Here is an 11,510-nt window from a genome sequence, read left to right as displayed (position 1 = left end):
TCCAGGTGAGCTGGGTTTTACATAAATATTGTCTGGCTGGCTTCACGGAGAGAGAGGCAAAAAGGCATCTTTCAAATCTAAAACAGTAAGCCAAATCAAATTAGAGTTAATACAGTCAGAAAGGTGTTTGCTACCACTGGGTAGAGGTCCTTTATTATTCTGTTTATAACCTGACTTGTATTAATTTCTCTATTACTGGCCAAATTCCTTCTCCCAAAAAGGTTGGAAGGAATTGGACATATATAGAAATTTATCAATTCCTACTTGTTTACCCAATTTGTATTTCAAAGGTTCACAAAAATATGCCCGTTCACTTTGGCCAGTGACTCCCTTTACCTACTATGTAATTGTTACTTGTTGTCAATCCACCAAAAATTCCACTTGTTTCTGTTCATTCCAGGTTCCCATCAGTCTTTTTCAAAACTTGCTACTGTCTGTTTCTCTCTCTGCCTACTTCCTCTGTACCTTCCCCAACGTTCATTTTCCCAACATATATACTGACCTCTCTCTAAAGGCTTTCAAAGCCTTCCAACCTCTTCAGTTCCATACTTACTTATCCTTTCAAGAATCTTCCTTGTCCCTGTTACTGAATACTCTCCAAGCTTCATCTAACAACCTTTCCAAATTTCTGCTTTCTGTTGCCCTCAGTTTCTACAACTTCTCCAGGGGAGAAGGTCAATTCCCTGTATCATTGGGATCAGCATTTGGATCATCGTTCAGTTCCTCACCACCAAAACCAGAAAGAAGGCAAGGAAGATGGAAGTGCTTTTGTCCAAGAAGGCCCCGAAATCTGCGTGTGGAGGCGAGTGGCTGCCGGGTGACGGTCCCCACTGGTGCAGTGACACGTGCTGCCCCACTGTGGGCCCCCCCGTGGGTCACTGCGGAGCCCAGGTGTGGTCGTGTAGGAAACGATCACCTTGCCAATAGAACAGGCCCAGGCAGGATCTCTCAGCAAAGCACATTTTGTTAATGATTTTGCAAGACCGGGTGTTCTCCCTAAAGGCAGGCACGCATAATAGGGCAAAAAGCCCCCGTTTATATCCCCCCAAACCCTGGGTGCAATTTCCCTCCCCTGTTGCCCACTGGTCGGTTCTTCAGGGTTTACAGAGCACCCGACACCTGCCTCAGTTTACGTATTTCATTCATCTAATCCGAACAACACCCTTTCCCTTATTGATCTATTTAAAAATGGGTTCCTGGCTCTTTGGCCGTCCTTCCCTCTAGATTAACTTGTAAATACAGGTGTCAGTTTGCATTCTGGGATTAGTTTGAAGAGATTTTGTTTTACATTCAGGATTCACAGTCTGATGTGTCTCGGTCCCTTCCCTCGCGGGGGTCAGGTGCCAGCTCCCCAGTTTTGTGAAAACAACGTTTCTTCCTTGAACGTTCCTTACAGTTCAGTGCACCTGAGGGTTATAATCCGCAGCCTGGACGGTCTCATGTTTGTGGGTGACTCGGTGCCCTCGTTGCTCTGATGTTGGAGCAGCTCTCTGCTGAACGCTTCTCCCGTCGTTACTGAGAGATCGTGTCAGCCTGGGTTGCTCTGTCACTGCAAATCAATCACTCTACTTGTGCTGGAGTTCTCGGGTTCCTCTTTCCATTGATGTTACTGATGAGGTTGGGCTGGTTTTAGGACGGGAGTGGGATTAGGCTGTTCAGGATGGTAAAAGCTCCTTGCGCAGGTGAGCAAAGTTCTGCTGCGCGAGTTGGGAGGTTCCTGCGTTCAGCTGGATCCGGCTGCGTGTGACCTGAGTTTATTGGAGCGTGGCCTAGTTCAGAGACGTGGTTGTGTCTTTCTCTGGGTGTGAGAAGCTAAAATGCTTTGATAGCCTCATTTAATTAGTGCTGAGAGTCTGTTCACAGGATAGGTGTTTTAAGTGGTTTTGGGAGAATGGGGTTAACATCACTTTGAAAAGGGATTGAATGAGAAGTGGTGCTTGTTTCTTAGGGTGAAAAATCCAATGGGAATCCAGCTTCTTCTGAAGGAATAGAAGACAAACTCGTAAATGGATCAGCCACCCTGGAGGCAAAGTAAAGATTTTCTATGGGTCTCAGACTGGCACAGCAAAGGTATCAGTTACTTTTTTTTTTCCCCACCTACATGAAGTAATTTGAAATATTGAGACTCAAGTCTGTTGCTTGCCTTAGAAGTATTGCACAGTGTAAACATCAGAAAGTTCATTAGCTCATGAGAAGTCATTGCCCAACATGAAAGATAACGTAAAATTATATAAAAATAACATTTTTTTCTACTTGCTTTAAATGGCGCATGCAGTAGAGACATTGATGATGAAGTTTAAAGTTTACTCTTGCCGTACCCGTAGTTGCGAGCGGGTCTTCTCAGAGACAAGTACTGGTTTAGGTGCTTTTGAAAAAAATGGTGTGTGTAAATGTGAAATCATTAGTCATTAAAATTCATGTCACTCTCTTCTTGCAGCCAATATACTTGATTTTTTTTTTTCTTAACATGAGGAATTCTAGGTCCAGTGTCCAGTTCTCGGATGTCTTTGTTCTTTCTGTTGTGGGAGGTGTCTTGTGACTGGGCGTGTGGGGGTTGTTTGGTCGCTACCGTGCTTGGGTTGAAGCAATTGATAAATTCCTATTTTTTTTTTTTTTTTGGAGGTTTGCCAGAGGTCTGGCTGAAGCCGTTATTTCACTTTGTTTGCCTGTGGAAGTCATCAGCATGGGAGATTATGATCCAGAGGAGGTAAGTACCTTATAAATATGACTAATAAAGAAAAGCTTTTCCTTGTGTTGCGAAGGCTCTTTTCCCCTTGTATTTCTCTCCTATTATTCTGGAAATTCCCAATGCTGTGTGTTAAAAGTCGCTTCCCTTCTGTATAAGTGTAGCCCATCAACCCTCAGCAGAAAACACCTAAATTTTGAATATTCCTAGGAGAGGATTGCCTAGAGTATTTTGATGGTGACAGTGACTTGGTATGAGCTGGTTCTGTAACTCAGGTGTGAGTTCAGTGAGAGCGGTTGCACCAGGTCCCTCTGTTCTGTCTCTGTATCCCCAGGGAAGGGTTCAAAGCCAGAACAAGCAGATGGTGACAATTTGCAGCCTTCACAGGCTCATAAGCTAAAAACTCCTTGCTGGTCATATTTAGATGGAGTAATCCTTGAGGCATTTTTCTTCTGTGAATATTGATAGTTGTTTTTTTGAATCAGTGAGAAACTTGATTGCTGCAAGAGTCTGCTCAAGAAGCTGTTGATTGGGGTGGGGAAGGGAGATGTTCTGTTCTCTTGTACCACCTCTGTGAAGCAGCAGACAGACAGTTTGATCTCTCCTGGCTAATTTAAGGCGTCTCTGCAGGGGGGATGGCCGTTCGCCACTGTTGGGGTTATCACCTGCAGCATCCCACACCAAAATCCCACTTAGAAAAAACCTCATCTTTTAACTTCTTCCAACTCCCCATGTGTTCCAGTTGTCTTACTAATGGGAAGCGTTCTGAGAAATGCACCGATCTCTTCTATTCTCTTGATATTATTAGACAACCGGCAGGAACGTTTGTGTGTTCTTGGTAGCTACGTACACTGACGGGCAGCCAACCGAGAGTGCAGCGTGGTTCTGCAAGGGGTTAGAAGAGGCAGCGCGTGACTTTCGCTTTGGGAAAACGTATCTGAAAGGCCTGAGATACGCTGTGTTTGGCTTGGGAAATGCGGTTTATGTCGATCATTACAACACTGTAAGTATCTGCTCTGCACCTTTCTGAAGTTTCTGCTCCGCTGAAAGGCTGAGCTTCCCAAAATGCTCCAAAACTGAATGATAACTGGTAGCTTGTGTGAGATTTGCAGCCTTTGTGTGGACTGGGTTTAGGGCACAGGCAGTGCAGTTTTGAAGCAAGTGTGCTGCCCCTTGAAATGGGAAAGGAGGTTGTTAGCCAATCTTGCAGCCTGAGAAAATGCTGATTCCCTTTCCATCAGTGTTCAGTCTTGCATAAAAATACAAATACAGCACAAACTAAGTGCCTGCAAGCAACACAGAGCTGGAGAGAGGCTGATGGTTCAGGTATTTGGCTGGGTTCTATTTGCAGTGCTTCCATTTTGCTGTGTGAACGCTTTAGTAATTTAATCTGTTCAGGTAGGTGTCAGGAACTAAAATGCAGATAGAAGCACTTTTCATATTAGTGTCTCCTGTGGTGATTAGTAGGTACAGCCTAACACGTTCTTATTTGTTTCTGCAGTTGCTTGTAGCTGCTTGAAACAGTTCCTGCTGGGCTCAAAGTTTGGGTGGTGGGTTTTTTGTGTGGTTTTCTTTTTCCCAGGTAGTACATTTAAATCTTTCTTCAGCCTTAGAGGGAGGCTCAAGCTGCTGTTCTCATAGGAAAGATGACTGGGGGAAAAAAAGGCACTCAACCAAAACCAAAATGGGCCCAAACAAACAAAACAACCAAAAAAAAAACCCAAACTAAAACCAAGAGCAGCAAAAACCCCAAACAAACCCCCAGTGTGACTCCACAGATATTCCTTCAGTGTCCTCTTATTTTATGGGTGCAAAAATATTGATTGTCTTTTAGACTTCCCTGCTGCTGTAAAGTCAGCACAGACCTGTGCTCTGGTGGGTTGTTCACCATCGTTAGTTTTAACCGCTCCTTGATTTGCCAAATGATTTATTGGGAGCGATAGCTGGATATGAGGCTGGGCTGTGGTGGGCGCTGGAGGAACCCAGATGTCCTTTCGTGGGGAGAGTAGATGGGTGTGAGGGGAAAGCCCAGGGTCCCGTTGCTCTGGCCCTGGCAGGGGAGCTGGGACCGGGAAACTGGTTCTTCTGTGACACAACCTGTTCTCGAGTCCCATCCTGTGGTTTTATTTGGATTTTTCTTTTCTGCTTGCTTTGCAGCCCAAACGTGAACTGCGTGCGCTCTTGTGTCTTCCCAACCTCCCCGTGGGGACCCTTTGAGGGGATTTTGTCTTGCTGGTCTTTTTCTTGGGTGCAGTGTCCAAGAGCAGTTGGAAGATGGTTTTTGGAGGTGGCTGGTTAGTTCTGTTTTCTTAGGATTGTTCTGGCGGATGGTGATGGGTTTTAAATCTAAAATCTCTTGGCAAAAGTTTGGCCTCAAACTTCAGGTAAGGGCAGAGAACTCATCAGTCAAGTGTGATACAGATGATAGTGATGTCCTCACACTATCTATGGAGTATCTCTCATTTATTTTATATGGATAGTGGTGATACACTTCAATAATCATTGTAGATTCTGTTCTCCAAATAAGGAAATATGTGACATCTTCATAGGTCTTCTGAATTCTTCTGTGGGCAATCTAACAGCACAGGTGCGTGACACAGCTGCTGTTAATGGACAAAATGGCCTGAGAAGATGATCTGCCAGTGTCTATTAGTTTCAGAATGCTTTTATTATAGCAATAGGTTTTTTTCATTCAAATTAGTTGCTAAAAGAGTAACAGTTCCTCCAGAATCTAATTCAAGAATTCAAGGGAGCAGCCTGGGATGGCGAAGCCAATGTAGGAATTAGTGAATCTACTTGGGCTGAGGGACGGATGTCTCTTCTCCATCTCACCTGGGTGAGAGGAGCTCTCAAGAACTTGCAGGTAGATTTGGGGGAGGGATTGAAATGGGACGAGCTGCCGTGTGGTCGATACCCATGGCCTCACTTCCGTAAGACACGGTTTGCCGTGGTTGCCACTAGTGGAGGTCACCAATGTGAGATCTTCATGGCAGATGTTTTGCGACAGGCTCAGCAAGCGTTCTGACTTACCACGGGGCTTATTGTGAAAGGTCCAGGATTTTGGTTTTTCTTCAGTACTAGTTGATGGAGGTGAAAGTATCATCTAGATCTTTTACTTAGGTGACACATCTTACCGTCTTTGGTGGAGCAATTTGAATCCCAGAATGTCCAGTAAGAGGAAGATTGATGCGGAAGGAAGGCGATTTATTGATAGATGGGAAAGCAAATACGTGTTTGTGTTTCAGGGAGGAAAAGCCAGTATGTCTTTTGTGTTACGAGACAGAGTCGGCGATAAAGGAGCACGATGCACATAACAAACACAAGCCCTGTGGGCCAAATCCTCAAATTACATTCGGCCCTTTGAATGCAACTGCGGGGCTGCTGTGGCCTCCGGTGAAAATGTTCGACACCCCATCATAGGCTTAGTTTGACAAGAAATTATGCGCTTATGTATTGGAAATTTTTGTTATTCCTGTTGTCCCCTGCTGCAAAGCAGAAGGGGCTCTTGGATTAAAATGGGCATCTGGGTTTAGGCAAAAAGCCAGATCCTAACAATTTGTTAGCTCTTTTCTGCTCAGCTGGTGAGGTTGGTATTTCTTACAGCTCCTGGCATTCCCAGCCCTGAACTCTGCCAGTCCCGTTTTCTTGACACCAGGTTCGGCTTGGCTTGCCTGCTGAAGCAGCTGCATTTTTCACTGACCTTAGCAGGCTTTTACTACGTGTTAAAAATGTCCAAGGTGTTCTTAGTTTCCTGTATGACGAGAAGGATCTGAAGCAGCATCACGGAAAGACCAAGCTTTCCATCCATTTTGCGACTGCAGTATTTTTGCGTGTCAAGTAGAGCCCTGTAATATCCCCTGTCATGTTCTCACTCCTGCTTTCAGTTCACGGAAGCAAACCCTTCCACAAATCTCAAGCCTTTTATACTTTTCAACAGCGCTTTCTTTTCTTTTAAGGGAAAGAGGAAGCCTAAAGAATAGCTCTTGGTGGCCTTTCAAGGGTTTCTCAAAGACTGAGCAGCCCTAGGAATGAAACTGGAGTTTTCTCCTGTCGCACTTGGGCAAACTGAAAAATTCCGCTGCCCGGATTCCACTTCTATTCTGGTATAAAAAGCTGAAATAATTTGAACAGGTTCCTTTCACCAACAGTGACATTTTCTCGCTTTAGTCAGAACATTCTTTTGGGTGGTGGCTCAAGTGCAGCAATTGTGTTCCAGCCAATGCTCCTGAAGTCGGTGGTGATGGATTTGCCGCTGTGTCTGACCTTCGGCTCCGGCACACTCCTGTAAAACAGCGGGAAACTGGGACGTTTTTTCCCCCTGTAAAGATCTCCTGCTGTGAAGCTCCCTTTTCTGCACCGAAATGTTTCAGCTTTAACAGACAATCATTGCTTCCAACCCCAGGGCTTTTGTGGAGGTTGCTTGGTAGACCCACACTGATTTGCCAGCTGTGTATTTCCCTCCTCAGAAGAAAAGCCCTCTGGAGGTCGTTGAGGAGTTTGTGAAGCACAATGTGACATCAGATGGGCTATAACCGAGCTCATGGTGGCTGCATTTTTGGAGGAGGATGGCTGAGTCTTTCTTGTGACTTCTGGGCATTTTTCAACCACTGCTCTACTTCATTCCTTTGTAATTATGCCTTTTTGTGTATGCTTTCCAAGCCTTTTCTTGCAATGAGTTTTTGGTGGTGTAGAGATCTGTGCCGGAAGGTGTCTTTGGGTTTTCTTCTGGACTTTTTGCCATGTTGGGATGCTCAGCAACCTGGTCCAGTGGAAGGTGTCCCTGCCCATGGCTGGGGGGTGGACACTAGGTGATTTTTAAGGTCCCTTCCATCCCAAACCACTTCACGAGGGACCTGGGGGGGTTCAGCTGGAGAACAGGAGCTGAGGGGAGACCTTCTGATCTCTGAACTGCCTGAAAGGAGCTTGGAGGCAGGGGGGTCGGGCTCTGCTCCCCAGGAACAAGCGCCAGGAGCAGAGGAAACGGCCTCAAGTTGCACCGGGGAGGCTGAGGTTGGATGTGGGGAACAATTTCTTCCCCAAAGGGCTGTGGGGCATTGGAGCAGGCTGCCCAGGGCAGTGCTGGAGTCACCATCCCTGGAGGGGTTTAAAAGGTGTTTAAATGAGGTTCTCAGGGACATGGGGCAGTGCCAGGCGTGGGTTATGGTTGGACTCCCTGATCTTGAGGGGCTTTTCCAACCAAAATGATTCTATGACTATTGACCTGCTGCAGGTGAAATGGGTTTTCAGCTGCTGGATTTTCCATATGCACTGCAGCTGCCTGTCTTCTCAGATCTCTACTGAGGAGGAAGACTTAAAGGTTAATTTTGACACTCATCTCAAGTCTCACATCATGCACACCTTAAGCTTGATGTAAAGCAGAACTGAAGCTTTCTCTGCTTGTTGTTTCTTTTTTAGACCCTGTGGTTGGGGTGTTACAGCCTCTGTGTGGCTGTGAGCTGTGCTGGTCATTTGATTTGGTGCAGGGAGACAGGAATTCCATACCCACGCTCCTCTCTACTGGTTGCATGTCAGCACAGCTTACTAATCCTCCAGCCAGGACTAGCTGTACGCTTTCTGCTTTAAACCACGTTTGCAGATTCTTAGTCACGCAAGACTGAATGTAGAACTGCAGGGACCAGTGACTGGGTAGGATAAACGTTACCTTCTATTAGCAGGTACCACCTGTGCCATTGGAGACGTATGAAGTGATAGTCTGGATCTACTGTTGGCAAAATGTTTTTAATACAAATGTCATGCCTCACCGTTCTTGTCTCGTGTGCACAAAGTTGCAGATAAGGCGGCTGCAATTCTTTTTCTTTTTCTGGATCTCTTCTTTTAGGCTTTTGACACTTGTAGATTCTGCCAATGTTTCCGACCGCTGCAGCTCCCCCAAGATCTCTGAGGAAGAGTCCGAGGAGCCTGTTTGTTCTCTGTGCATCACTTTGGCAAGAAATGCTGCAGTTCAGCCACTTTCCTGGGAACTGGGTATCGTTGTGTTTGCCTGGTTGTGACTGACACATTTTGGCCCCGTGCCAGCCGGCACGTGCGGAGCCAGCATCCAAACAGACTCAGAAAATTGGGGGTATTTGTAAAAAATGTGGCTTGACTCTGCACTGGAGCCCTTCCCCCTCATTCCTGGAAGTGCTACAGCCCTGATAGATGCCAAACAGATGCAGATTTAGCACGTGGCAGCTTTTTTGGAGGGCAGGAAAAGCAGATAATTCGTTGGTGTGGTTCCCTGCAAGGCAGCGATTGTGCAGCGTTGAGCTCCTGAGGCTGCTGCATCGGGAGCCAAGGGGAGACAAAACCCGCTTTAGTTACTGCAACATCGCTAAGTCCTAATTCTCCCTAGAAAAATAGACTGAAAAGATCCATTATTGCTCTCAGCTGGTCTTGCTGCGTTTGTAGTGTCTCTTTAGCTTAATTGTCTGTATAGAAATGTGCGAGTGACCAAATGTTTTAATCAATTAGAGCAAGTGTGGGGACTGGGGGTTTCTGGCACTGCTATGGCGCAGTCACCAGGCAAACCTGATTTGATTGTGTTTTCTGGCTGAGTGTCTAAAGCCCAATCAATTATTGCAGAGAGATGGAACAGCTAAATAAGACTTAAATTAATAGGGTTTATTATTTTTGCGCCTGAGGAGGCGGCAAACCAGACAGAGTGAGATATCCTGTAAAGAAATTGGTTCATATTTCTTCTTCTGTAACTTTCTGGTGTTTATACCTGTACTTGGATGTTCAGCTCTAACTTACAGGCAACAGCTGAAGTTCTGTTCGGATGAGCTGAATAAGTGTGTGGCCAAAAGCCAGCAATCACAGTAAGCCCTGCAAAATGAAGAGATGAGTAACAGGAGGGCTAATTAAAGAGGTCTTTTAAAAAAAAATGAAGAAGAAACTGAAAACATAGATTAAAACAAAAGTTTCTTCTCATTAAGTAACTTGACTCAAGGGCCTAAATTCTTCAGGGAAATATAAATTTTATGATATTAAAGGAGTGGACACTGCAGGTTTGTGAAACTCAGGACCTGAGCCTGAAAGTTCAGAGTCTCTGTCCATCTCCAGCCACCAGTCCTTGTTCTGCTGAGTTAATAATCTCTTCTCCCAGTGTTTCAATCTGCTTATTTTTTGTTTCCAGAATTAATACATTGTGACCCAAGCTTCCTTGTTTCCTTCCGATTAGATTATTTGCTGGTTTCTTGACCTTTGGGCCTGCCTGTCTTCCAGGAGCTCTTGAAATAACCCTCTAGATGGGGTGAGGGACAGGACATGAGAGAATACACCTAATTCATGCCCCTGTGAATGGTAAAAGTGAAGTCTTGGTGCCTTTCTGTGCTGCTCTGCCAGCACTGTAACAACCTGAGGCTTTTCTAGGAGGAAATGTGAAGGTGGTCGGTGGGGTGAGATGGGTGCGGACCCTGGTGAGCGGCTCAGCCGGGTGTGTATGTGTGTGGGTTTAACCATCCAAGTGAAAACATTGCATTTAGATTAAATATCTCTGACCTGTCCTCTCCCTACTCCTGTCTGGGCTCTTCCTTGTTAGCCCTTTTGGATGTCCTTTGTTAGTTTTATCTGATTTTCTGCCTTGACCTTTCTGATTATGACCCTGTCTTCTTGTGCTTTTCCTTTTATTTTCAGCTGGAGGATCACAAGGGTACAGAAGAGCCTGTGATTCTGCCAGATTGGTTTCTTGTTACGCTTGCGATCTTCGCTTTATTATTGGCACCGTTTGCACTGAATAGGGTTTGAAAAACTGCCAGTTGTCCTGAACTCCTTTGCCCTTCAACTCTCCTCCTCTGGGATCTCACCTGTGGTTCAGGGAGGTCTCATTTCTTGAGTTTTCATGTTCATTGTTCTTCTTCTCCTTTCGTGGTCACCACCACCAGCATCTCCCCACCTTCTTGGTCCCCAGCAGGTATCCACGTCAATCACTACATCACTGGAGTCAATGATACTTTATACCTGTGCTGCATTTTCCCTCAAAGTTTCTTCCAAGACTCCACAGCACTAAGCATTGCTCAAGGAACAGAGCAACCATTATAGGAGGGGATAAAGCAAAAGCTGATAAAAATAATACCCAGGGGAGTGGGGAGGGGGATGCGCTGCATCTCTACTAAAAATGAAATATTCTGCGGGCAGCTGGGACAAGTCTCTAATAAAATACGGGCTTACGATCGTGAGGCTTCTCTAATAAAAATCTTTGTGGTGTGGGGGGTTTTGAGTGAGATTTTTTGCTTATTTTTGGAAGGGCAGGAATATTGTGCACAGTTATGTGGGACTATGGTGGGTCTGTGGATTCCCTGACGGAGGGCATGGGAACAAAAATTAGCCTTGAAGATATGAAGGCCTACCCATGAGAAAGATGGGAGTGATGGAGTATCCGGAGATGTTAAGGATGTACCCGGGAGGGAGAAGGGAGTAAAAGAGTAACATTGATGACAGCAAAAATAGCCAAAGAGATGTTACTGCTGTAACTTGTAACCAATAGTGAAGAGACACTTGAATTGGTAAAACTGTATAAAAATGCACTTGTGGCAATAAATGGCATCTGCTGCTTTTATCCTCAGAGAACTTGGTCTATGCCATTTGTCCGTCTCAACCGTGACACAGGAGGCTCCATGTGAACATGAGCAGAAACTTGTTTGCTGGGAGGTGCCAGAGCCTGGCCCAGGCTGCCCAGAGCGGGTGTGGAGTCTCCTTCTCTGAGACATCCAAAGCCGCCTGGACCCACCTGTGTGATCTGCTCTGTGACCCTGTGTGAGCAGGGCTGGGCTGGGGATCTGCAGAGCTCCTGCAGCCCAACCACTCTGATTCTGTGACTCCCAAG

At 45.7% G+C, this 11,510-nt stretch overlaps 1 protein-coding gene across 8 annotated transcripts in view; it reads left to right on the top strand.

Moving 5' to 3' along the window:
* Window positions 1-284: 284 nt before the first annotated feature.
* LOC139826674 (S-adenosyl-L-methionine-dependent tRNA 4-demethylwyosine synthase TYW1-like) overlaps window positions 285-11,510 on the top strand; it is a 45,125-nt gene continuing 33,899 nt past the window's right edge. Inside the window, exons 1-6 of one of the 8 annotated variants that reach the window (XR_011736833.1) lie at window positions 641-802; window positions 1,949-2,070; window positions 2,623-2,707; window positions 3,495-3,689; window positions 6,643-7,762; window positions 7,811-8,502. Coding sequence is in view for 5 of the 8 variants with exons in the window: in XM_071803066.1 (XP_071659167.1) it covers window positions 2,045-2,070; window positions 2,623-2,707; window positions 3,495-3,689; window positions 8,526-8,588 (369 nt within the window). In the remaining 3 variants the exon portion in view is untranslated. Of the gene's footprint in view, window positions 892-1,948; window positions 2,071-2,622; window positions 2,708-3,494; window positions 3,690-4,843; window positions 4,981-6,642; window positions 8,503-8,525; window positions 9,848-11,250; window positions 11,358-11,510 lie in introns of those variants that run through there. The other 7 variants (XR_011736832.1, XR_011736834.1, XM_071803066.1 and 4 more) reach the window with 7 other exon arrangements.

This window comes from Patagioenas fasciata, assembly GCF_037038585.1.
Source record: "Patagioenas fasciata isolate bPatFas1 chromosome 19 unlocalized genomic scaffold, bPatFas1.hap1 SUPER_19_unloc_2, whole genome shotgun sequence".
NCBI lineage: Eukaryota > Metazoa > Chordata > Aves > Columbiformes > Columbidae > Patagioenas > Patagioenas fasciata.
Note: the sequence above shows the minus strand (reverse complement) of the source record. Positions and strands in the feature narration are given on the sequence as shown.